The sequence below is a fragment of the Emys orbicularis genome, chromosome 25 (genome assembly GCF_028017835.1).
Source record: "Emys orbicularis isolate rEmyOrb1 chromosome 25, rEmyOrb1.hap1, whole genome shotgun sequence".
In the NCBI taxonomy this organism is placed as follows: Eukaryota; Metazoa; Chordata; order Testudines; family Emydidae; genus Emys; species Emys orbicularis.
In genome coordinates, this window is record NC_088707.1 from 3639008 (window position 1) to 3664964 (window position 25957).

General features: G+C 54.9%; 2 protein-coding genes across 2 annotated transcripts in view; both read right to left on the bottom strand.

Annotated features, from left to right (window-relative positions):
- Positions 1 to 8265: 8265 nt before the first annotated feature.
- On the bottom strand, positions 8266 to 10639 carry LOC135894417 (melanoregulin-like). Its single transcript, XM_065422493.1, has 4 exons — positions 10232 to 10639; positions 9330 to 9420; positions 8709 to 8872; positions 8266 to 8490 (listed from the first exon to the last, which is right to left on the bottom strand). Exons 1-4 carry the CDS (start codon positions 10637 to 10639, stop codon positions 8266 to 8268), a joined length of 888 nt encoding a protein of 295 aa, XP_065278565.1.
- A 5586-nt stretch (positions 10640 to 16225) lies between these two features.
- The window catches only part of STARD3 (StAR related lipid transfer domain containing 3), a 33008-nt gene continuing 23276 nt past the window's right edge, over positions 16226 to 25957 (bottom strand). Inside the window, exons 7-15 of the mRNA XM_065422569.1 lie at positions 25501 to 25599; positions 24709 to 24764; positions 23689 to 23781; positions 22847 to 22909; positions 21829 to 21924; positions 21227 to 21306; positions 20683 to 20787; positions 18729 to 18822; positions 16226 to 16691 (exon numbers count right to left, since the gene is read on the bottom strand). Of these exons, the coding sequence (XP_065278641.1) occupies positions 16587 to 16691; positions 18729 to 18822; positions 20683 to 20787; positions 21227 to 21306; positions 21829 to 21924; positions 22847 to 22909; positions 23689 to 23781; positions 24709 to 24764; positions 25501 to 25599 (791 nt within the window). The 3' untranslated portion in view covers positions 16226 to 16586. The remainder of the gene's footprint in view (positions 16692 to 18728; positions 18823 to 20682; positions 20788 to 21226; positions 21307 to 21828; positions 21925 to 22846; positions 22910 to 23688; positions 23782 to 24708; positions 24765 to 25500; positions 25600 to 25957) is intronic.

Sequence of the window (25957 nt, forward strand, 5' to 3'; positions counted from 1 at the left end):
GGTGAGTGATTGCAGGCCTAAGGCCCACGGAGCTGTCACAGTTTCAGCGAGTGACGCGTGGTGGCCGCAGGACGCTGCAGCTCCAGAGAGGTGCAACCCTGGGAAGCGGGTGGCTGGCGAAGAAGCCAAGTGGGGACTCCGGGCTCTGTGCTGTGAGCACCCCCTGCCTGGCACGGAGGGGAGCAGGGAGCGTTCCCTCTGGCCGCAGAGTGAGGAGGACGCTGCTCCTGGGGCGCGCGGGGGCGGACGGGAACGGAAACACTCCCCTGGAGCCCAGACCAAACCTTAGCTGCCTGTCCTGTGACTGCCATGCTACCCGTGGGGCTCCTGGAGTGCTGGGCGCCAGGGCTGGGCGTACCACCTCGCCCAGAGACTGCGGGCTGGGGAGCCCTGTTTCGACATGGCTTTGCTTTCCTTCACCCCAGTCAATCCCCTCTGGAGTGGAGATCAAACCTCTTGTGCTGGGAGTGGGGGCAGGGATGCAGCCTGAGAGCCTGGCCGAAAGACCTTTGGCCTTGTGGAGAAGGAATCCCAACCCTACAAACCCCCCATGAGAGCTGGCGGCACCACCAGCTCTGAATCCACCCCCCCCCCCGGGGACGAGAAGACCCATCCCTCCCCATCCCTCCCCTGCCCCCAGCGGGGCAGTAGGACCGGCCACTCAGCAGAGTCAGAAATTCAAATCTGCCACCCACTTCCAGAGCTGTGGTGATGGCCAGGCCCACAGGAAGCCAGGTTGTCTTCCTCCCAAATTCCCCACAAGACCTGAAGCTTGGCCACTGGCACGTTGCATAGCCTCTGCAGCTTACCTGCCCTACTAATGCTACGACACCCTCCACCAGGGCAACGCCATGCGGCCTGATGGACCCAGGCCCCTCGTAGGAGTAGACCAGGGGCTACAAATAGCTCTCAAAATGGACACGTGTCATGTCTCCTTCTCATAAAAAGACTTGAGCAAGCTCCCCAGCCACTTACGATAATGTCGATCACAGGGAGGTGAGAGACATGAAAGGTTCATCGATGCCGTCGGATCTTGGAACTCACAAAACAGCTCAACCGAAAATGGATTTTCCTCAGTCCAATATTGGCGGTGCGCTGCGTTGCTTTAGGGAGAAGTGGCCCCTGAACCCAGCCAAGGTTGGAAGATGCCGGGAAGGCCTTTTGTTTGCCTGCTCCATTGGGTGCATGCCCCGACCACGCTGGTGGAACGGGAGCTGGCACGGTTTTTATCACATCTGGATATTGCAATTGGAAAAATGCACTTTCGCGAGGCAAAGGTTTCATCAAACCGGAAAGCTGCTTAGCCCTCTTGGATGCAATGGCTGATTGAATTGCAGCAAGGAAAAGAGAAGCTACAGGTAACTGCTTGCTATATCGACATTTGTGTGACACCCCCCGGGGAGAACAAAGAACCTCAAAGAATATGCAGTTGAACCAACTGGTTGTATTTTGTATACAATGTTATTGTGTAATAAATAGATGTTGAGCAAGATTTCTTATGAAAGCTTGGACTGTTCTAAACCTGAGGGTCATTCTAAGATCTGGCTACAAACCGTGGTTATGAATTTATGTAGTTGTGTATATAAAACTGCTCATAATTTGTGCTGCTAAACTCCAGTAGTACAGGGAGGAGAAGGAATCAGAGACTGGGAAGGACTGGGAAGGACTGGCTCCCCAACTAGCTCCAAGTAGCATTGTACAACCTAGGAACAGACACTAAAGTTAATGGGAAAACACTGAAACAACTTGAAAGTGAAAAGAAAACCCTAATGTCGGGAAACTAAGAAAGGAGGAAATTTTAACTATGAATCACCTGGCCACGAGGACAAAAAACCAAACCAGCCTTTTGAAAACTGGCTTTCCATTAGCACCTACAAACGTTCAATCCTCGTGCTTGAGGAAAGCTCCACAACTTGATTGCAAGATCCAGCATGCAAAAAATGCCCTGATTGTATTATTTCAGTGTGTTCATTTGCTCGAGAACATTCCCCAATTATAAATTTTATTTTTATATTTATTTGATCACAACTTCCTTTTTCAGGTGCCACAATGGCTGCTTTGGTGTCACCCTCACAAATGGAAAGAAACGGGTAGTATTTAAAAACCTTGGCAAAAGTTCTGCAGTTTGCAGTGATAGATCTTACGAACAATTCATCAGGAATTGTCATCAACTTACTTAAGTTTATTGCAGGACACGATCCAGAAGTCAAGGATGAGCGGCAAACCGTTCCGAACAATGCGAAGTACACTGCTGCTGAAGTTCAGACTGATAGCGGTGATATTATGAAGATGGTTTTGAAAGATATTGTTGAAGATATTCAGAAAAACAGTTATGTCAAGTTGTTCTGCTTAAAATATGACACGACAAGGGATGCTGTGAAGAGGGTGACCAGACAGCAAATGTGAAAAATCGGGACAGGGGGTGGGGGTTAATAGGAGCCTATATAAGAAAAAGACCCAAAAATCAGGACTGGCCCTATTAAATTGGGACATCTGGTCACCCTAGCTGTGAATGTAGAAAATGTATCCACTGTTTTATGTTACTCTGTTGGTGGCAAAGTCCTTGTTGGAGTAGCCCAATTGCATGGCCTCACTGCTGAAGCTATTACACAACAAATTTTGAACAGGGCTGCCCAATATTGCAACTTTTTTTTATGGAAGGGGCCCCCAAAATTGTTTTGCCCCAGGCCCCCTGAATCCTCTGGGCGGCCCTGATTTTGAAAGATCTCCATGAACTGGGTCTTGACCCTAAAAACACTTGATGTTCTTGCTTTGATGGCGCCAACCTTATGTCAGGCAGTGTACAAAATGCCTTGATATGAGAAATTAAACAAGCAAATACCTGACACGCACTGCTTGAATCACCGATTACATCTGGGGCTGACTCCCGTGTGAGGAGAACTCAGCAGTGCCAGCTATGTTCTCAAATTGTTCATCTCTAGCTGAATTTTTTCGCAGGCATGACGGGAGTGTGCCGTACAAAGCCAGCACCTGCAAAGACTCACAGAAACAAGATGGCTTGGAAATAATCCCCAATAATTTGATAGCTCAGTGGTTTGAGCATTGGCCTCCTAAACCCAGGGTTGTGAGTTCAATCCTTGAGAGGGCTGTTTAGGGAACTGGGGTAAAACTCTGTCTGGGGATTAGTCCTGCTTTGAGCACGGGGGGTTGGACTAGATGACCTCCTGAGGCCCCTTCCAACCCTGATATTCTATGATTTCTAAAAGAAGCAATTCAGAGTATTCTGTCAAACTTTGTGGATGGATCTGGCGACTGGTCCATTGAAGCAAGAGGGCTGTTGGATGTTTCAGAATCATCCAAATGCTTGTGCTGAGCTTAAAAGAATGGTTTTGAGAGTTTGCTCCTGTGCACAATGACCTTTGAAAGGAACGAACGCACCTTGCGAAAGGAGTTGAATCGATCACCCTTGCCCGTGAAGCACTTCAACAAGCGTGAGTTTTTCCTCAGCGATTTCATCCATGCACCCTGTTTTGACAGGTGAACGTGATGAGGCAACAGCATTAAAATGTGCCACCAAAAGGGCTAAGATTTCATAGGCGCTGAGCACTTACCAGGATGTCAAAGCATCGGTGAGCCTCAGTGGCGCCAGATGCCCCATGAACTGATTGATGAACACAGGGGTGAATTGCAAAGGAGATTGTCTGAGAACGCCGAGTCACACAAAACCTTCTCGGCAATGTATTCTACTCCACCGGCACTCCAGACTTCTTGAGATTGGAATCTCTGTGTGCTTTGACTGACTTGCTTGGATTAGAGATTGAGCAGGTGAAAATGGAAATGGCTGTGCTTAAAGCAGGGGCGTAGCCACGGCCCACCCGCTTAGCATCCAGGCCACCCAAATCTGAGCAGGGGTGTGGTGCTGCCACAGCGACCCGGAGCATCTGACATCCAGGACGGAGCTCTGCATCCACCCTCCAGAAAGCTAATCGCCGGCAGCTCTGCCTTGCCATGTTCTGAGCCGCACCATGCGTGTGCCCAGCTCAGCAGGTGAAACCTGTGTCTGGGGGCACCGGGGCTAGGGACAGGGCGTGGTGTTGGGGGAGAAGCTGAGCTGGCACCGTCTGTCATTGCCCAGCCACCCAAAATGCCCACCCAAATTTCCTCGCTACGCCACTGACTGGAAGCACTGCTAGGGAAGAGACAGTGCAAAGAATATGAAGACGTTCTAGGGGCTGCCAAGGAATTAAAGGAGGCGTTCGTTCATATGTCGTTCTGAAATGTCTGCAAGGTGTGAGAATTCCTTTGCTTGTTTGAGAAGATTATCACATCAAAGGACAAGCACGACCCAGGACAGACAGAAACCTAATTCGCCTGTCATAGGAAAGTGATTTGACTTCAAAACTGACCCGGATTGTCTTTGTGGCAGAATTCAGACACCATCGCCAGGAAGGCATCAACGTTAGTTTATGACCAGTTTGGGCATTACACAACACTTTCACGTTATGCTCTAGACTTTTACGTTTCTGACTCTGAATGTTTTGAATGCTTGAATATTCTTAGACGGAGCAAACACATAAATAGGGCTTCATTTTTTAATTGCATAAAAATAAAGTTAAAAACAAGGGTTCTGACCGACACTGCGTTTTTCACGAAGTACATATGAACTTCTGAGGGCACCCACAACTGTTCCTCTTGTCATACAGTCTGGCCCGTCCCTCGCTTAGCTGCAGGCCTGTTGGGCCCCCGCACTCCAGCGAGGTGGGTGAATGGAGTTGGCCTCCTTCCCAGCAGGCCCCGGGGAGGGGCCCATCAAAACCCAGGGATTAGCTAGGAATGCCTGGCACTCGTTTAACAACCGCACCTGACCCTGGGAGCAGCTGGCCCCGGTGCTGCCCGAAACAGCGAGGACTCTGGCTTGGCAGTGCCCTGGGACACAGCTTATCGCTGTGCACTCTGCCCCAGGCCCAGTTGCATTCCTGACCCCCTACCAACACAGAGGCCTATGTGATTAGTGGGGGGGGGGGTTCAGTCCTCCCCTCGCAGTCACAGCTGAACCGTGGCACTGTGGGCTCAAACAGCTAACCCAGAGCAGGGGGGGCACAGGGGCTGTCCATGCGGGGGTGCAGTAGGGGGAGCTTGGGAAAGGGGGGACAGGGCAGAGCAGCTGTTGCCGGTTTGCTTACAGCATCTGCGGAGCCCCGTCGCAACGCACCGCGGGCTTGGCCCACCGGCTGATTTCCCCACTCCCAGGATAGAAGAGCTCCGTGCCCTGCCTGAAGGCCTGGTAGCGCTGGCTGCTGGGCCTCACTAAGTCATGGCATGGGGGGGGGGAGTGTCTCAGCTATGCAACCCCCCCCTCCCCCCTCCCGCTGTGACTAAGCAGACAGCAGCCTGTTAGCGCCTGGAAAGCGGGACCCTGATTTCCCCCCCCCCCCCCGGCATCATGACCTCTGGGTGCTGAGTGCCAACAGCTGCAGTAGCCCATGGGTACAACACTGGCAAAGACGCCACTGTCTTGTGCTCCAGGGGCGCGGAGAACCACATGGCTGCCATTGCCGCTGGCTAAGGGCTACCGCAGAGCAGTGGCTCTGGCCCCATCCACCCTATCCCCAGAGCCCAGGGGCCACGGCTGTGAGTACTGACAGCCCAACAGCCACCCTAGCCGAACCAAGGCAATATGGGGCACTAGACTCAACCCACCTTGTGCCCCATAGTCCCACCTGCAGGCCACGGCCCTACCCCTCCATGGGGTGACGGCAGCTGTCAGCGTTAAGATGAATGGACCAATTTCACCCCTCTTGGCGCTGTTGTTTTAGGCTCTCTGCAGACTCAGGCAGGCAGTGGTGACACCCCCCACCCCAGGTCACATTTTCAAACTTGTTCTTTGCATCCTTGAGGACTAGCAATATGTTTTCTTTCTTTTTTATTTTTTTTTTAAAGCCAAACTCTCAGCCCATGACTCCGGAAGCTGGAGCTGTAATCCCTGTGCCCAGTCAAGGGGTTGTAAGAGCCCCTTCTGCATGTAACACCCATTCCCCCCCAGGAGACAGCCCCCCACTAATGCGCCTTCCCAGCCCTTTTAGGGCTGCTTGACCCGGTCATACAGAGTCACGTAGACTCTGGGCTGGGGAAGGGGGCAGGAGCACGGGGGTCAGGGCAGAAGTTACACCATTACACCTAAGATCAGGGAGCCCCTCTTTGCCGAGGGGCGGGGGGGGGGAGATGGCCTGTCCTGATCCCGGCCTCTGCCTCGCTCGTCTCCTCTTGAGGCCACAGGTGCCCCGCCAGGCAGCAAAGCTCCCCCTGTCCCTTTGCGCCCCGGAGGCTGGACTCCGGCCCTGCGAGGCGGCCTCTAATCCCAGCCTGGCGCATAGAGTGTGGCTGACCTTTCCCCAGCCCGGGGACACCGCGTGCTTGCCCTTTGGACCGGCCAGCTGGCCGCCAGCGCCCACTCCCTGCCACTGAAATAGACGAGCCCTCGAAGGCAATCTGGCCCTACTTCTCTTCCCCATCCCCGGGGGCTCTTCACACACCCCCACTGCTGCTGGCTCCCCACGCAAAGCTCCAGGGAGCACCCAGCCCCCTGCTGCAGCCTGGCCTAGGTGCACGGGCAGCAAAGGGAGGAAGATGGACAGCGAGGGGTCGGGTAAACAACATAATCAGAGACTTGTTAACTGCTTCACGTGGCCCGCTGCCAAAGCCGGGGTGTGTGTGTGCTTTGAACTAGCACAAAGATAGACGCCTCCTAAATCCCCCAGCTTGGGGGTGACACATGAGCCAACCCTGCAGCAGCAGCGCCAGCCACAGCCGCCCCTCTGCTGCCACGTGCTGGGCTGCAGGGGAAGGGGAACGGCACCGTCTTCATCCCCGGCTCTACTGCGTCATTAGTTAGAATCGGGGTAAGGGCCAGAGGCACTGGTCAGGGATCAGGTCCCTCCCTCCTGTGCCAGCACTGTATGCGCACACACACACCCCTCTGTACACACAGAACACACAGTTTCAGGCCCACTCCCGCCCATGCCAGGCACTGTACGTACACACACACTAGGGTGACCAGATGTCCCGATTTTATTGGGACAGTCCCGATTTTTGGGTCTTTTTCTTATATAGGCTCCTATTACCCCCCACCCCCATCCCGATTTTTCACATTTTCTGTCTGGTCACCCTAACCCATACACACAGTCTCAGCGCCCCCCCAATGCCAGGCACTGTACGTACACACACAAACACACACCAGGTGCCTGAAATAAACAAACAGGTGGACGGCTGCAGCTCAGGGTTGTGAGTGTGCTGCACGGCTCAGGACTGGAATAGCAGGGTGGAGGGCTGGAGTACAGGGCTGGGGCACAGGGGTTGGCAGGGGGGGGGAGGGGAGGAAGACGGGTTGTGGCAGGGAGTGGGGGATTGGGTTGGTGTCAGAAAAGCCACATCATTGCTCTGAACCATGCTGAGAAATTGAGGCAGAAACCTACTGCAGGGAAGTCGATGATAAAAAATTTGGGGGGCCCGTGCAAACCCTGCCTCTTTGATTGACGTTCATTACGCTAGAATGACAGCCCCGCCCCCCCCCCGTTCGTTCCATTGTCGGTACACTTGGAAGGGAGCCACGGGGGGCGTGACCTCCCTGCCCACACCCACCAACTGGCTTTGGCAGGGAACAGTCACACAGCACTAGCCAGTCCAGGAAAGGATGAACAGCAACAGCCCGACCTGCAGGGACCCGTCCCGCTGTAAGTCTCCAGCCCAGCTCCCAGTTAGCCCAGTATGAATCACTGCAGCCCAGGGCCAACGCCCGTAGAAAAGCCTAATGGTTTGCAGGTGATGGAAGTGGTCTAGGGCTCCCCGCTAACCGGTTGAGTAGCATTGCTAGTAAGCAGCTGCTATGTTCCACCCCAGAGGTGGCTGCATGGGAGTGGGGACAGCAGGTTGGAGCGACCCCTTTGCCTAGAGCTGGCACATCCCACCCTGTTCCATACGACGGGCACCACTGGACCCTCATTCCCAACAGGCCGGCAGCTCCCCCCCCCCCCCCCCCACTTAGCAATACGGGAAGGGCCCGATGGCCCCAAGCCCAGCTGGAGAAGTGTAGGGTTCTGGGGAGGCCAGGCAGCGGGAGGGGAGGGGGTTCTGCAGGCGGGTAAGAGGGCAGCAGAGGGGGGCACACAGCAGATTCAGGCTGCCAACAGGCCGCGGTGCCATGAGAGGGGCCGTGACCCCTTGCTCAGCACTGTGCCCCCCGCCAGCAGCAGCAGGACACGCTGGGGGCAGCTCTCGGCCTAACCTGACTGCCCCCGAGGGCAGGCCTCACTCTATCAGCTTGACCAACAGGGACTCTTCATCCATCACTGCGGCCTCCTTCTCTTCCTCCTCCTCTTCCCCGCCTTGGGGTGCCGGGCTCAGCGTCACCAGCACGGCCTCCTGGCTGGGGGGCTCCTCCTCGCTGGGGGGCCCCTCCTCGGCCTCCAGGGGGTAGTAGCAGCGGGCGGCGGAGAGGAAGTCATCCCCGGCATCCAGGATGAGCAGCCGGTCCTGGGGAGGGGGAGAGACAGCCAGGCTGGGATGGGGAGGGGCACAAGGTCAGGGGCAAGCAAGGGGCTATGGCTAGAGGGAGGGACCCACATCCCCCTGTGGGGGGAGCAGCAATTACTCATCATCCCTCATTGCAGCTGCAAACTCTACACCCCACAGAGGGATTGCAGACACAGGGAAGAAGGGGGCCCCGCCAGCTGCCCCCCCGCCCCACACACCAGGACGAAGAGGTATCGCTCGGGGAGGCTGCAGTGGCGGTCGAAGAGGCTGGTCTGCTCGGCCAGGGCGGTGAGGAGCTGGCGGGCCTGCAAGGGCTGGCACAGGGAGCTGTAGGAGGCCGTGGAGGTGATGTCGAGCAAGCCGTCTGCCTCGGCGCTGAACCCTGCCCAGGGGTGGGAGGAGAGAGGCCTTTGAGCCCACGCCCCAGCTCCACGCTCGCCCTCGCTAGAGCTGCGTGGTGCCTGTCTCTTCGAGGGGATAAGAACCTACTACTGCTACCAGGCGCCAGAGGAGTTACTCCTCCAGCCCCGGGTCAGAAGCCTGTTCGGAGGGGCTGGCGTCATTGCCCTGGGCTCGTTAACGCTCTCCCCAGATATGGGTGAGGCTCAGAGACTCCGGCACGCAGGAGAGGCAGGGTCAGGCCTGCTCTCTGGGTCCGACGGCGCGTGCTGGGCCCTGCGTCCCATGAACAAGCCCCTCGGCCGCACTGCCTCCCGGCGAGAGGGCCCAGCCCAGCCCCTCAGCCCTGGCTAAGGCTGCAAAGCAGGGCCAGGTGCAGCGGGCAAAGCCTGACGCCCACCCCGCGCCCCTCTCCGCCAGCACTGAAGCGGGCGCCGTACCCAGGACCTCTAGGATCTGCCTCCATCGGTCCTTCACCTCACGGCGGATTTGGCGGTGGGCGCTGATGTCGAAGCTCAGGCGTCGGTAGCCCTACAGGAGAGAGACTGGGGAGTCAGACCCCGGAAACCACAAGGCACCAGCTTCCCCCCCCTTCCCTTCTCTATCCAGTCATGGCTGCCGTGCACCTGCGCCACTGATTGGCCCACAGCCATGCTCCCAGCCTGGCCTTGGAGACTGACTGGGAGTTTCACAGGACAGTGCTGCTTTGGGGACCGGGAGCAAGGACTCCTGGGTTCTATTCCTGGCTTTGGGAAGGGAGTGGGGTCCAGTGGTTTGGAGGAGCGGGGGCTGGGAGGCAGCTGTCCTGGATTCTAATAACAGCTCTTACTCCACTGCGCCTTAGTTTCCCCACTGATACAGTGGAGATCCGTTGTGAAGGCTCTGAGAGCCCAGGATCAGAGCAGCCTAGAGCAGGGCAGAGCATTTCAGTGCCTGGTAGATGTGCCAGCCAGGGTGAGATCCCATCCAGCCCAGCTGGGCCTCCCATTGGTCTTACACAGCCATTCGCTCATCCCCTTCCTCTAAGAGAATTATGTTCCAGTAGCACCCAGAAGAGCTAAGTGAGAGCAGGGCCCTGTTGTGTTGGGTGCTGCCCAAACGCCGCCAGCTCCAGCCCAGAAGAGCTCCCAGGCTAAGCAGACAGGCTGGGAGGAGAAACTGAGGCAAGGACTTGCCAAAGGTCACAGCACCGGTCAGTGGCAGAGCCTGGCATAGCATCCTGGGGCCCCGTTCGGAGCCCTACGTCTCCAACCCCAGGGAAGAAGAAAGCTCCCTACGGTTCGGCATGCACAGTGGGGCCCTCCGTGAGTCCCAGGGGCCCGCGTGGGCCGGGGGCACCGACCTCCGAGCCCCGGCGTAGCCTGGCCCGTTTCTGCAGCAGGTTGTAGAGCTCGCGGTCGTCGTCGCGCTCCATGTGGGTGTCGTCCGCGGGCTCGTTCCACAGGTTGGTGGCCTGGGCCCGTTTGCGCTTCCCCAGCTGATCGAAGTACCGGAGCATCTCACTGCAACGGGAGGAGAGCGGGCGAGACAGCGCGGGGCATGCACCCAGGCAGCACCAGCAGCAGACACTGCCATGCAAATGGGGCCACCTTACAAGGCAGTGGGGCAGCTTTGCCCAGGCACCTTGGGGTGGCCCCAACACAGCAGTCATGGACCCCTCCCTTCCCAAGCCCCTCACTGCAGGACTGGGGCTGGGGGAAGCCAGACGGGCGCTGAGGAGCTGCGGTTGCAGGTTGTAACAATTGCTCATCCAATATCCTCCTCCAGTGGTAGCCCAGAGCCAGTGGCTGAAAGGGAAGGGGAAGGGGACTCCCCCAGCCCCCCCCCCCCCCCCACACACACACACTCATGCGGCCTGGTGGAGAATGCAGGGTCATGGCAGGTAACCAGGAAAGGGAGCTCATGCCCCCACGAGCCAGCAGGAATCTTGCAGTCACTGGCAAGGGGTGAGTGGGGCTCTAGGAACATTGACTGGGGAGAAAGATCCCAGCTCACTAGTAGCAGCCGTGGAAACGCTCCCTCTGCAAATCCCGATCCAAGCGGGTGGTTGTAGGACCTGGCTGGACAGCCCCTCTCTGTGCCCATCAGCCCCCCACCATTGTAGAGGAAAGGGGAGCAAAGGAGATTTGGAAGCGGGGTTCAGAGGCGTCTGCCCTGCAGCCATGAGCGCGTCTTTCTCCATCCTGCGCGGCTGCCATGTCTTGCTTCTCCCAGGGCTCTGAGTTCCCCTGACACACGCTCGGTGCCGGGTTCACGGCACAGAAATGCAGCTGGCCCCGCTGCGGAACATGGCGGCTGCTGACCAGCATGCGGGGATGCTGTTTCAAGCAGTTTCGCACAGGCATGCGGGAGAGAACGCCTTACCCAAGCGTGGGACAGGAGACGGTAGGAAGTGAAGCAGAATGTAATCAGCCAGAAAACTTGGGCTAAAGTTCTCTGCTCTTGTGAAAAACAATTCGGGATTTTCAAGAGCCCCCCGCACTGGGGTTAAGGGTGGACTGTAGTTGATTCACCATGCTGTGAAGACAAAGGATTTTGCTTCACGGGGCTGCTACCAGAACACTGGACACAAACACGGAATTCAGTCTGATGTAGAACAGAGGGGAAGGAAGGACGTGGTTTAAAGTGCTGAACCGGGACTCAGCCACACATACCGTGTGTCGTGTCCTGGCTCTGTGCCTCAGTTTCCCCACCTTTAAAAGGAGGCGAATAATGCTTTCTTTTGCATCCAATTCTACAGAGAAGGGACTGCCTCTCACTCCGTGCAGCGCCTAGCGCAACAGGACTCCAATCTTACGACGCTAACGACATTAATAAATACCTGAGGAGCGGATTGTTCTCTGGCTCTTCTTGTTCACAGGAGCAGCAGCAGATTTGGTGCCAAACATCCATATTAATTAACCCCAGAGGAACAGCAGTACAAGTCTCATCAAGGGGCAGCAGACTCTCTTCTCCTGCAAAGAAACGGCTCTGAAGAAGTGAGTGGGAAGTTCAGCGGGTTCTAAATTTAAGAAAAATGCAAGTCATAAGCCCTGATCATGTGAGATCCCCCCTTCACCAGGGCTCACCGCCTTAAGCCAGGGGGGACACAGCCTTGCTAAAAAGGAGGCTCTTCTCTGCATCGCTTGGGGTTACTGGGCAATGAAAGCAGGTTTGTTTCCTTCCTCGCAGAAAGCAAACCCGTGGTCCGTAATGGCTGTAAATACACGCCAGGCCCGGCCCAGGAGCGACGACTGTGTCCGGGAAGGCTGGGGGATTAGGGTGCAAGTCAGGGATGTCGCCTCTCCCAGTACCTCTTGGGGGGAGCTGCTCAGATCCCGTGGGAAAGGGGTTGCTTTAGCAGACAGGCCATTCAGTGCTTACCGGCCGAGCAAGAACTGTCTGGGGCACGGAAACCAACCTACTCCTGGAGAAATGCCCCTCCCCTGTGCGGGGTGGCAGCCTTCATCCCCCCCACTCCGAAAAGGTGGTGACCCTGCTGGAGACAAATACCGGGGCTGCGTCCTGTGGAAGCTAGGTGCCTGCCGGGGTCTGGAAGAATCCCTCGCACCCCTCTCTACCCACCCAAGCAAAGCACAGGGCAACTTTCCTCTGCCTCGATGCACCTGGGCCCCGCTCCCAACTGGAGAGGGCCTGGGCCAGGTGATCAGAATCCTGCTGGAGGCATGTGCCGTTTACTCCGCCTTCCAGCAGGAGCCCCAGGGGACAGAGAACTGCAGGATGCACTGGACTCGGGCGCAGTCACCTTTCCCTGGCCCCGGAGTTACCCCTGTCGACGGGGGGAAGGGTGGGACTTGCAAGTGGCTGTCGCCCCTGCTTTGAAGGCCCTTTGGTAAGCCAGGGCCAGGCAGGCTCGGCGCTCCCAGCCGGCAGGGACAGTGCAGGTGTAAGTGGACTGTTGGCCCCTTACTAAAACTCAGTGGGGGGGTTTTGGTGGCTAGCTCCCAGCACCAAGGGGAAGGGTCGATGGGAAATCAGGACCGAGACTGACAGTCGCCAGGAGCAATGGGGAGAGGCCAACGCTCCAGGTCAGCCTGATGGACAGGACAGGCAGATTGACAGACTCAGACAGCGTGGGGCCGAGCTAAGAAGCGAGCAGGAGCCCGAGCTGAGCTGGGAGCAGGGCCTTGCCGGCTAGAGAAGCGGGCTAGGGAGCTGGAGGCAGAGCTGGGGTAGAGTGGAGCTGGAGCTGGAGCAGTCCGGAGCCAGGTGCGGGGAGCAGCTGGGGAGAGCGAGGGGGACCCCGGGCAGCGGGCCCAGTGCAGGGAGACGCCCCCGGCCAAGACACCTGGTGGGCCAGACTTGGGGGGGGGGATCATAACCCCCATGAGGCGGGGGCAACGCGGGGAAGGATCCTGCCACCTAGAGCCTGAGGGCATGTGGGAACCGCCAGAGCGAATGTCCGACCCGCAGCACCCCTGCAGCACAGCCAGGGCCTGGGACGTGTGAGGGACAGACTGAACTGCCCTGACATCCCAGAGACGCTGGTTGTGATGTCCCCATGCCGCAGAGCGGGGTGACAGCTTTCCCTTTAACCTTTCCCATTTTTTTTAAATTGGTTGCTGTTTAATAAATGGTATTTGCTTTGAACTGTATGTAATGATCAGTGGGTCAGGGAAGCATCCAGTGCAGAGAGCCCCCCAGAGTGGGGACACCCTAGTCCCTGCCCTAAGTGACCATGACAAGGTTGGGGGTCGAGCCCCCAGGAATCCTGGGCCCAGCCTTGTTGGGGTTCCGAGGACTCTGCCACATAGGAGAGTGGAAGGGGAGGCCTCGAGGGCAGGGAGGCCTCTCGGTAAAGGAAGTGGGAGCGAGGACTCAGATCCTTTCGCCAGCCCACGTCACCGGGGTAGTGCATAAGCCAGGAAAGTTCCCCACAATAGCGGGACCATCCCCCGCTTACACAGGCTCTGCGTTTTACTATAGGATTAAAGGGGCTGGCCTGGGAAAGGTCCGACTGCTCCCCCAACACCAGGGCTTCACACCCTTTAGGGGACGACTATTTGTAAGCTGCCTCTTGCCTTCGTCAACACCAGCCAGGCGTGGGCAGAAAGGTGCCAGAGCGTCAGTGCAGCCACGGCGAGCACACATCAAGGGCAGGGCAGGATTCACGCAAGAGAGATTCGCTGCCAAGTGCGGTTGAACTGGCTTCTTCGCCGAGTTGTCGTCTGGTTCGTTTCACAGGTTCAGGGCTTCTTAGTTCTTTGCTTCGTTTAAAAGAGCAGGATGCAAAGGGCCAAATGCAGCCTTGGTGTACAGAGGGGCAGTTCCAGAGCCTTCAGTGATCCCACAGAGACTTGACTCGTTTGGAAAAAGCAGGGGCGAATTTGATCCATCATCTTCAGCACCTCCAGCGACAGAAGCTTCCAGAATGCAAGCCAAGGTGCATGGGAGCCCTCTGTCTGTCTCCCGGCTGTTCAGATTCATAACCAGCCACAGGTGTCACTGCACCGTGCTCTTAGCTACAGCACTGGCACAGCAAGATCACAAGCACTTTACCCAAAGGACGGGGAATGGGTTAGAGGTGGGGAAACCAGGCACAGGAAAAGACACTGATTTGCCCAGGGTCCCACAGCAGAGCTGGGCACAGAACTCCGGATCCCCAGTCCTCTGCGCTAGCCACTGGCCCACACTGCCTGAAGCAGGGAACCAACCCTACAAACACGAGGCTGAAGGGCAGCCCCATCGCCTCTCATGCTCACGCTTAAAGTTACTGCAGATCTAAGCACTTGCAGCTTGTTTCTGTCATTATCCCAATGCACCAGGGCTGCTTTCTAGCTGGCCAATAAACATCTTCCACGCATCCCCCCACCCCGCATGGCCCTGCTCCAGGAAAGCATGTAAGCACATGCTTATGCAGGACGCCCACTAGGCTACAGCGGCTTATAGGTTAGGTGGCTTTGAGAGGCCCAAATGACAACACAGTGGGGCGCGGTGTGACGTTGGGCGACACGGGTCAGAGGCTCTTTTCTGTTGTAGGTTTTTATTAGACGAAGGTACAAAGGTTCCAGGGGGAAGGCAGCAGGTTATTAGAGCGACAGGCTTTCTAACCAGGCTCAAGGGGAGCCCCTGCCCACCGCGGAAGAACCACAACCCCCCTGGAACTCGCCACACAGTCCCCGGGGGGGTGCATGAGGTCCCCCAAAGGCGCTTCGTGGCAAGGCGATCGTTCAAAAGCCTCACGTCCCTGTGTGCGCCGCGCGGGGGGAATCGGGGTTAGGGGAGCGAGTTAACGGTGTTTTCATATGTAAAGAAGCTGAACAAACAGGATGGAGATCGGTTTCACAGGCCCTGTGGAAACCAGTGAACAAGTGGAGGTTAGTATTTCTTCTTCCTCCCCCCGCCCCCACAAGGCTGTATCATCCCCCCTCACCTGCACTCCCCTCTCCTTCATGCTCATGAGCATTAGTCTATCCCCAGAGCAGGGGAATCCTGCACTTCGTTATGAAAACGTGGTCACAGCCTCAGAGGCCCAGTAGCCGTCGCCTTCCTTTGACTGCCCTACGCAGCCAAAAGGGACTTGCCAAGGTCACTCGTTCCCAGACTGAAATGTTTCCTCGAATGGGGCGATCCTTCTCCGAGTTTAGAACCGTTCCCTCCCCAGCACCCCGCCCACAGGTGCCGCAGCTGGTACGTCAGTGAACTACGGCAATGGAACACTGCTCGGAGGCCGTTCGCCGGAGCTCGTGGGGGACACGACTTCTCCACAGGGAAAGAGCTTCAAGACCTGGAGAAGCTGTTACTTGAATAGTGTTTTACTGGGTCGGGCTGCTTGTGGGTGCCCTTCCCCCAGGCCCAGTCACATCGGAGACCCAGATATGCCCACAGCTGGGGCTGCAGAACTGTTCTAGACCTGCAGAGACGCTGCCCTGGGTATATTTCACAGCCTTTTGTGGACCACACGGGCCTAAACTAATCCGCCACTGCCTGGCAATACTCTTATCAGTGTGTTCGCACATCCCAATCACTGGCAGCTGAGGAATGACAAGGGGTAGCCAAGTGCCCACAGGGTGCGAGCTACCGGCCATGCCATGTAAAGCAATGCCTGTCAGCAAAGCAGAAGCAAAGGCTGTCACATGCTACCTGATGGTGCAAGTTCCTCCATTTCCCACTTTAACCATTCGCCAGCAGCTAAATGAACAGGGATGCCCGGCCCCGCCCTTCCCTCTCCTCCACAAGGCGTTTGGGTAAATACAGGATGAAAGTCACACCCAATTATCAGAATATTTAAAAAAAGGACCGGAGACAAATTGGGGCAGTGGAGGGCTTAGCCAGCCAGAAACTGCCACCTCCGCTGGGTCTGGCGAGGGAAAACAAAGTGATCAATAAAGGGGGTTGGCACACGTTTAAAATCACAAAAGGCTCCATTGATTCCCATAGCGGCTCAGTTAGTTTGATCCTTGATTGGAGGGGTGAAGAGAAAGGGATCTGCGGGAGTGGGGAGGGACTGAGGCCTCTCAAGGCATCCACCCCCCTTTCTGCATTCTTGCAAAGGTTGCTCCAGTGTTAGTACTGTTGCCAGGATAGCCATCTCCCTGGTACATGGTCTGGCTCAGCCCTTCCTGGGGGGAAGGAAGAGGTCTGCATTCCACGCAGGCGGCTCCGTGGCAGGCTCACTCCGGCTCCTTGGAAGTTGTTCCCCACTCTGCACTGAGAGAGGGTAAAGGACTGTCCCGTGGAGGGTCGGGCGCTGCTGCTCAAGGCCTGCCCGACCCCTCGCTGACCCTCTGCCGCAGGTGGAACGCAAACTCGAACATGGTAGCTGCCAGGCTTTGATGGATAAGGTAACGGGGAAGCCGACCCTACAGAAAAACAACAAAACGGGAACACGGGGTTTATTTTGCTGGCTAAGATTGTACATGGTTCCTATCCTGGGGAAAGCTGCGCTACGGACCGTGTCTCAGAGGCACTGCTTGTTTTAAGTCCCACTCGAAGCCACCACCACGTTTGCAGCACAGGTCTCTGTGGCCGCTCGAGGTGGGTTCCACCGAGTATTAACCAGAGCATCTCAGAGCCTTTTTAAACGACCGCATCAGTGCGGTAACAGGACGGGCCCTGTCTGGCGGATTGGCGAGAATCACCGCAAAGAGCAGTGACAGCTCCCAACTGCTTCGGGCTGCTTTTGGGTGTAACTTGAAGTGTTTTGAGGTCTATAAAAACCCCGCATGGTTTGAGTCCTCAGTTGCCCTGTGCCAAACTGTGGCAGTAGCCAGCAGCAGTGGCATTCAGACTAGTCCTCACCCAACGGAGGGGGCTGAGGGCAGAAGGTGAGGCAGAGGCAGTCTGTCTCCTGTGTTTGTGCAATGCCTTGCGCAGTGGGTGCTGGTCCGTGACTGCGGCTCCTAGATGCTACTGCTAAACAGATCATCAATAACAGCAATAATTCACCACGGGATCCCGCAAGGATCCCCACCGAGGCCCAGGTCAAGGGCACGCTCCAAGGCCCATTTTGCCAGCCCGTCCCTGTGGGGACTGCACGGAAGGGGCTGAGCGGGTGTTTGGTGGGAGGTCGTTCCACAGGGTACTATGACGTATTTGCACTGCTGTACCACCCCGGTAGCCTGTCATTGACCAGGACCCTGTGGGTCCACCTAGCTCGGTAGCCAGTCTCAGACAGTGGCTAGCCCCAGATGCCTCAGGGTCAGGTGAGAGCTGGCTAATGGGCAATTCCGAATAGCTTGGCTGCTACAGAAGTTTCTTCCTCACAGGCAGCAGCTAGCAGGGGCTGAAGGCCTGTTTCACAGAACTGTGCAAACAGGCGATTTCTTTAGAGGCTGGACAAACTCCAGAGCCAGTTCCCATAAAGGAAACCCAGACACAAAGCACTGGACACAACAGCCCGCGTGAGAGGCGCAGCTGTTTTTTGCTGCTCTCGGCTCTATCCCCACGTTTGATACCCCAGCAGGATGGTTGATTTTGCAAGTGCTTTTCAGTCATGTTACGAGCAACGGAATAGCCGACCGACTTCCCCTGGAGGGGGCAGGGGGAGATGGCGCAGGCCAAGCGCCCCGATGAATGAGGACTTTGTGCTTCCCTGCTGCAGCGGCGGGTTACCACGTCAACAATGTGAGTACTCAGCAGGCTGGGTCTCTTCTCACCTCCCACCAGCCCCCCGCACCGGACCCCGGCTGGCAGCTCTTTTGTATGCTGCCCTTGTCCGAGCGGACCGCAGGGAGCGAACCCAGCAGTGCAGCCAATAACTCCAGCTCGGAGTCACTCGCCGTGTTTAAGGCGCCTTGCTCCATGCGTGCAGACGCTAAGCGTGCGAGGGGAGGCGGTTTCGATTGCAGGTTACTGGCGGCAACGGACACAAAGGTGGGCAAGCTTTGGGACAGCAAGACAACTGCACGAGGACAGTTGACTTCTGGTATCCGAGCAGTACAAAAAATACAAACAATTCTTCTCCCGGCTAGTCTATTCTGCACCGAGAGCTCAGATTTATGGCCAAGATTTTTAGGAATCAGTAGTGATTTGGGGGGGCCAGTTCGGCACACCTGAAAGGGGCCAGATGTTCCGAAAGGGCTCAGCACCCACCCCTGGAAAAATCAGGCCCCGTTAAAGTGTCCCAAGCTGGGTTCCCAAGATCATTTTTGAAAGCGCCCGATACACCCACGTGTCTGTCCTCAAGGGCTTTGTGGCAGGGTGTGATCCGGCTGCCTCTGGGGAACAGGCCCACGAGGAGATGGGTTTGGTTGCACCGTTTGCACCACAGGTTTGAGTTCTCCTGGGTGGGGATTAGATCTCACTGCTTGCAAATACTGGCAGAGCCGCGAGGCAGACTCTCCACCTTGTGCTCTGTGCTGGGTGCGAGGCACACGCCGACGTGGAACCCACTTTACCTTGAGCTCCGTGTTGAGGATCCAGATGAAGGTGCAAACTTTGGGATTGTTGGCACATTTCAGTACAATGAAGCCTCCTGGCCCGTTCTCGCCCCTTGGAAAAGGAAGAGCACAAAGATTGCACAGCTGTGAGGCTCTGCAGACACCATGTCACATACACACACGCATGCAGCCTGGATCCTGAACGCGCCCATGCAGCGCAAAGACACCGGTACGTTCAAATGATCCATTACTGCACTTGGGGGCACTGAGAGGCAGGATGTCGGAGCTGGAGCAGTCCTTGGGCAAACCTAACTGGGAAACAAACCGGGAAGGAGCTCGCTAGCTCTGCTACCAGAGAGAACGCCGCATCTTCAGCTGCCATGTGAGATTCCCGCTCATCCCACACCTTCAGCTTTTATTTCCCACGGGAAGAGCTAAGCGAGGTCCAGTGGCCTGTGGGAAGGGACTTGGTGGGACCTAGTAGGCGTTTTCACATCACAACGTGCCCTGCTACCTCCACTGGCACCAGCAGAGAGACAGACATGGATGGGCCGAGACGACGCCTCCCTATACCTGCTGGGGGCGCTATGGCAGGATTAGCTGCCTTGCAGTCCTGCTGCTTGGGCTCTGCTCTGCAGACAGAGAGGGCCTTCAGTCTCCAGGGCAGTGGTTCTCAACCTATTTACCATTGTAGGCCGCATATGGAGCTCTCCATGTATAACGTGGGCCACATCCACACAATATATATACTACCTGTATGGCAGGGAGGATGTCACATGGGCCACAGCTGTGTGCTGACTGGGCCGCAGGTTGAGAACCACTGCTCCAGCGGCTGTCGGTGGGGCCTGTCTCACCAGCACTGCATTTGCTGGATGTTGAAAGGCAAACCCTTTTTGAATGCAGATGCTGGTGAAAAGGTCCCACGTTGCTGAGAGCTGTAGAGAGAGAAACCCTTCATGGTCAGGACAGGTACTGCATGGGCAGCCTCCCCTTCACTGCTCTTGGTCTGCTTAGCAGGGGTAGATACCGACCGATCCCTACTGATATGTGCCAGATTTGTGACTAAGAGGCGAAAGGCCCCATCCATCCAGATATGTTGAAAAGGAGATGCGTGTTACCACTTCCCAGCTTTGCGACGCTACGTGTATTTCTGCTGGATAGGGCCTTAAAAAGATTCTCGAGGCCTGAAAAGCCCCAGCACCTAAATAGACTGAGGCAGTTACTGAGCCTGTGAGTTAAATGTCAATTACTTTAATCAGATTACTCAGAAAAACAAAGTCAGTCAGAGAAGCAGCTGAGCTGGTCACTAGGCACCTGAGGCACAGCCTGACTGTAACAAAGAGGCCTTGTTGGAAGAGATTCAAACCCAGATTAATGCATCACAAGGCAGCCGGCCACTGTAGTTTGGAGTAGAGAAATGCCAGAGAGCTTGGCGAGTGCTTTGAGAGAGGCTCCGTATGGAAGGGCACTCTGTTTACACCTCCTGCTCCGTCTCTCCGTGCCCTGGGCCTTTATTAAAACTAAGGCCAGGCAGGAGAGAACGAAAGGGCACATGCATAACAAACAAAACACAGGAGGAGCTCAGCTGCTTAGTCCCCCTTTGAAGTTGCAACTGTCCCTGTGTGAGAGCTAATTCCACAGCACGGGATGCGGAGTCGGTCAGGGTCCCCCCTACCCTGCCCCCACTGCCTCAACCCGAGGTGCTGCTGACCTCCTAAGCAACACGCTGGTTCCACACCAATTGTTCTTTAAACAAAGGAAGAGGAACACAGGAAGTAGAATACAGTTCCGCAGACAGATGGCCTGTCAGAGTTTTTGTAAAGCAGTAGTTTCCTTTAAACAGTGACAAGAAACTCCCTCCCACCTTTTTTTAAACTCAAGCATCTGTTTGCACTGATCATATAATATTATACAGCAGCGTGTGCTGTAAGAAAAATTAGACATTTCCCCGTGCCCAAATCAAAACTCTTACCTGACGTATTTGGACAGCGGAGGCTTCAAAGCGTGAGTGGTTGACATCCCTGAGGAAATATAGCGGTCTCGTCTTCTTTCAATGCGACGCACGTTTACAAAGTCCCTACATAAATAAAGGGGAAAGCAACTGCTCTGGGGTCTGCATGGGAGCTTTAGGATGCACAGACATGGAAGGCCCAACATTCAATCTAAGCCCTATGGCAAAGGTGTGGCGAAAATATTTTAACATGGAGAAACTATGTACATTTATGGTTATTAAAGGGACAGACCAGGGATTTAGTGACTCGGACAGAGGCTTGGAGCCAAGCCTCCTGGTTCTTGTCCTGGCTTGGCTATCAATTTTGGCATAGGACCTTGGGCAAGTCATTACACTACATACTACACTATGTTACCCACCCACAGGGCAGGTTAGAAGTGCCCTCTTGGACCCATTGTATGTTTCGTGCATAAGATGATGGTTGGCCTGGAGCTCCCTCACACAAAATCTCCTTGACTTATTCTAGGTGCTTGTTTGACTAGGCACCGGAGTGGAATAAACTCACCTGGGTGACACTACACCCCCTGCAGATCCTGCTGCAACATCGTAGGAGATAATGGTGTTATCTTCAACCCGCTGTAAGATCTGAGTGAAAGAAGGACAGAATAAGAGATGTTTCCCCTCACCTGCCTGTGGATCCGTACATGCCAACAGCTAGGAAATAAGGAGCCTCCCTCAAAATTGCCCATGGATCCAAAACAAGTGAAGAGCCTTTAGTGGCAGATCTGACGAATACAGGCCTTGGAGAGTCCAGCATTAGTATGACCACGTTTGCCTTCTGGTGTGAGAATGGTCTGCTCTGCCCTTCTGTCTAGCGAGCAGGCATTTCCTTCGCATCCTGGACACAGCAACTGCCTAGGATGAGTAAGTGCCTCCAAGCCAGGGCAGCAAGAACGACCTTGGCTCTGCGCCTCGGCCCGCTCCCTGGGGCTTCTGGTGCAACTAGCTACTTCGGCACGTTCAGACTGCCTGGATGAGCAATGCATCGGGATTACAAATGCAGCCAACCCAGCTCCTGCAGGGCCAGGCGCTGCATGCAGCAGGCTCTGTGCCGGGAAGTTCCAGCCCCAAAGGGTTATTAAAATGCCATCTCCACAAAGCACTTACCTGGCAAGCTGCCACCGTTTTATTCCACAGGATCATCCTCTCAGGTTGGAGAATCACCTCCTGGTAGACTGTTTCAGCAGAACACTGCATGAAGGCCTGAGAAAAGGACTAGACAGTTAACAGTTTGCCCCAGTTGCCTTCCCTGGGGCGTGTATTCAACAGCACAAGATAAAGATCATTCGGGACAACCAATGGAGTGAAACAAGTGCTCATGAGAAGCGCTAGCAGAGCTCCTGGGTGCAGCCAGACAGGAATAGCGTACTTCCATCCTGAACAGAACAATCCCTGCTATTCCACCCCGGGCTACTCCGGCGTCTACCGCTTATACCGAAGCAGGCAGCTGTTTCAGGAGGTTCACTCGCATTCATCTGCAGCCTCGGGTGGGTCTTTAGAGGCAGAGGGACAATGCAGTAACATGGGGTCACCCAGATCTCCGTTCATTAAGAGTCTTTTCATGTGCAGTTCTTGCAAGTGTGGCAACGTACGTACTGACACAAAGAAAAGTCACCACAGCAATGGGCCTTCATTAAGAGATTGCTTATAGCCAAGCCACTACAATGAGTCACTTTCCAACATCTGTTAATGCCCGATTGCATCTGAAGTGGGATCAACCCTGATCTTGCTGGACAGGCAGTCGCTATCTTCTTGTAGTCCTGGAAGCTGGGGTTGGAACAGGATTCTTTGGTCACCTGGTCCATCTATCTGCCATTGGATGCCAGTGTATTTGTGGGGGGTTGGATTGGTCTAGTTTTGGATGGCAAGCCTGGGTGTTATCCGGGCACTAGAAGAGAGCTCAGTGTAAGAATGCAGCGGAGTTGTATCACCGGAAGTCCCACCAACCAGTAGAACGGGCTTTACAATGCCACATGTGTTGCAGTTTGACCTGTATTGCGGTAGCCACAGAAGAGCATGAGTGTCCAGCTGTGCCGGGGCATTAAGCAGTTACTGCACATGGGTTATGCCCCTACAACAAAGCTGCACCTTACCAAGCAAGGAGGTAGAGGCCATAGGTCCTTACCTTTAAAATAAAGGTCTTGCCGTGGAAAGGAATTTCAATGGTGTAAACAACATCGCCAAACTCCTGTGCAAGAGACAGTCAAGTCACACTTCACATGCACAATACTTTACGCGCCTGTAAGACCTTTCACCCCAGGATCTCCAAGCACATTTTAGACTTGTGTCACTAGCCAGGCTGCACAACAGGCAGTCCCGCTGCCATCACTAGAATCAGCACTGAAACGCAACCCCCTCCATGGCGGGACCTTTTAAAAGTACAGCTCGACACTGTGCAGCAAGTTTAGGACAGGAAGTGAAGACTGTCTCCAGCTGCATTTTAACACACTTCCAAAAATCCATGTGTATAGATGGCTGCAGACAGAATGCAACACGCTGTGGCATAAGCGTGACAAGACACAGAAATGGGATGAATCTGTAGCTGGATGCGTAGCAAAGGGAAGGAGTCTATTGCATGTGACAGCTCCCTTAATGCCGGGCATGGTGTTTTTCAAGATGGCACCACTCACTCCCCAACAAATGCCTTTGATCCTTTCCCACTCGGTCAACCGCAGTTCCACACCATAACTGCAATTAAAGGCTAACCACACTCCTCTGCCTGCCTGTGGCTGGGGTGGTGGTGGGGGGAAGACTGATGGGTTCCCTCTCCTGTCAAACACGAAGGTAATTGAACGTCTAATTAAATAAGAGGCGATTTACATTTAACTGAACTGGAATAAGATTCCTAATTCAATCCTGTCATTGTAACGCTTGTTAATTTTTCCTGGTGTAACCAGGTTCTGAAAGCCCCATCGTTCTGTGCTAACCCCTCTGTGCTTTCTGCAGGCAAAGAGGGGAAATACTTGCATTGTTTTTTTCAAATTTCCAGTTTTCCTCCTGGGCGAGGATTTGATCCACAACCTCCATTGCTTCTTTGCCTTGTTGGACGTATTCCTTCTCCTAGGAGAAAACGCAATCTATTTACTGCTCCCTTTAGTCATGATCCTGAGTGTGCGAACGAGTGATTTTGCATCCTAGTGGCTGGGCAACAGAGGAAGGGACTTTCCACTACTGTGCCTGCTACAGATATCCTCCTTTCATTCGGGTGGCAGAGGCAAGCGTGTTGCACCTAGCAGGCCCAGCTGTGTCTCTCCACGGTTGTGATACCTTTCATCCCGAGAGAGTCCCCCACCATTTTTGCCAGATGAAATGGTACAAACCACAATGAGATCACTTCTCCCACCGAGCTGCAGCCACCTCTGGGGTGAACCAGCAGCTGCTTAGCTACACAGCTGTTTTGGAAAGGATGTGAAGAATCTTGTGTCCAAGTGAAACTACAGTGGGACGTTAGGGAGGTAGAAGGCTGTTACCCAAGCTGGAATTTGACAAGAGAGTGGAGTCAATACCCCCTTCCTCCTTCAGCAAAGTCACCATGTAACCAGTAAGAGCAAAGGAAACTGGAGGGAGCAGGAAGGAGACGAGCTGCTGTCAGGGCCACAGACGCCTTTAAAAGCCAACTACAGGAGGGGGGTGAAGGGGAAAGTAACTGATGCTGCACATGAGGGGTGACTGGATACTGAGTCAGAGCAGTTTTTCCCAGAGCACATGAGCAACATCGCTTGGCTAGGGGAATGATTTGCCCATGTTTCTTGGCAGCAAGCAACATATTTTGTGACCTTCAGTTCTGAGAGGAAAAGAAGAAAGATTCTGTCCCCTTTCACCCCTCGATTTATTCAGCACCCTGATGGGTACGTGCTGGTGTAATTAGCTGACCCTCACGTCAACATGCATTGGGCAGCTATCAGAGCCAGACACTGAGAGATGCTCGGAACTAACAGTGGCAAAAGTGGGTCTCTAAAATGGCAAGATCACCGCTCCTCCATTTACCTGGGCTGTTAACGCTTTCCTCCCCACACCTTCTTCATCAGACTCGTTGTCCGATCCTAAAGAAAGGTACAGAGTTGGGAGGAAGCTACAGATCCTGCTGGTATGATTTTATGAAGGGGAGGGCCCACATCGGGTCAGCCCTCCCTCCCACCCCACCCCACTTCATCCTCCAGATGCACAGATTCATGCAGGATACTCTGTGTGTTCTCTTACAGGAACAGCGACAGTGGTTACAATGGGAAATGTGCCAATCCCCCTGCCCCAACGCAGTCCCCTCTGAAAACGCACCAAAGCCACCAGGTGAACACCTTTTTTTGCAGCAAGTTGTGCAGTTCACACTAGCTCTTTGGGTGTCCAGGGTGAGGCCTTTGTTCTTCCCAGAGCAACCTCCGACTGTGCATTTCAAACCCTGTGTCCTGAGGCCTGGAGCTTTGGTTTAAACACAGCTGAGAATGGATTTTGGTAGCACAGGAAAGTCAGGCATCAAATGCAAAGTAAGTGGCTACTTCTCCACCTCCTGACAATCGCTTTCCGACCCCACAGCTGGGCACAAAAGCAGCTACGCAACATAACCTTCCCCCGACACTGGAAGCAAAGGGGAGTTCGCAGCACTGTGCTGTAACAATGCTCAAAAGGTCGGTCTAATTAGGCACAGCTCAGCGAGGAACTTCGAGAGGCAATAACAGGGAAAAGGAAACCTAGGGGATCCTGCAAGCGGAACAAGCTGAGAAAGCAACTCAACCCACATACAAAGGTCACCGCATGCCAAGAAGAGGCAAAAACATTCGTCACCTGCAAAGGACTCCGGAGGGGAATAGAACTGCCCGTCAGAGAGGGCTCCGGAATAGAGCAGAGGGCCCCGGGAGGCTGCGGCCTGCGCTGCCAAGTACCCTAGGGAACCAAGAGACACAAAGTGTAAATATATACAGAAGCCAGAGTTTACTCCTAACATTCATCCAGGTTAAGCTACCCCAGTTAACTAACGCTTGGAACACAGCTCTGTACTGGGACCCACAGCCCAGCCTAGAAGGAGCTTTCAATCCCTGTTCCCTCACTTTTCATTTGAGACACAGCACTTTATCTGCATGGAGATCAATGAACTCTTTTGCCTGTCAAATCCAAAGGTGATTAAGCGCCTAATTAAATAAGAGCTTTCCCTCGAAGCAATCCAGAACACACTCTTAATCCAATAGAGGCATTAAACACTTGCTCATTTTTCATCTTAAAACCTCCTCACAAGACCCAAACG

Bases quoted from the DNA above. Each gene is read 5' to 3' on its own strand.
- LOC135894417 (XM_065422493.1), bottom strand. From the start codon at position 10,639: ATGAGCAATTGTTACAACCTGCAACCGCAGCTCCTCAGCGCCCGTCTG. The intron at 9,421-10,231 runs GTCGGTGCCCCC...TCTCTCCTGTAG, and splicing joins GGCTACGCCGGGGCTCGGAG to GGCTACCGACGCCTGAGCTT. The intron at 8,873-9,329 runs GTACGGCGCCCG...ACCCCTGGGCAG, and splicing joins GCAGATCCTAGAGGTCCTGG to GGTTCAGCGCCGAGGCAGAC.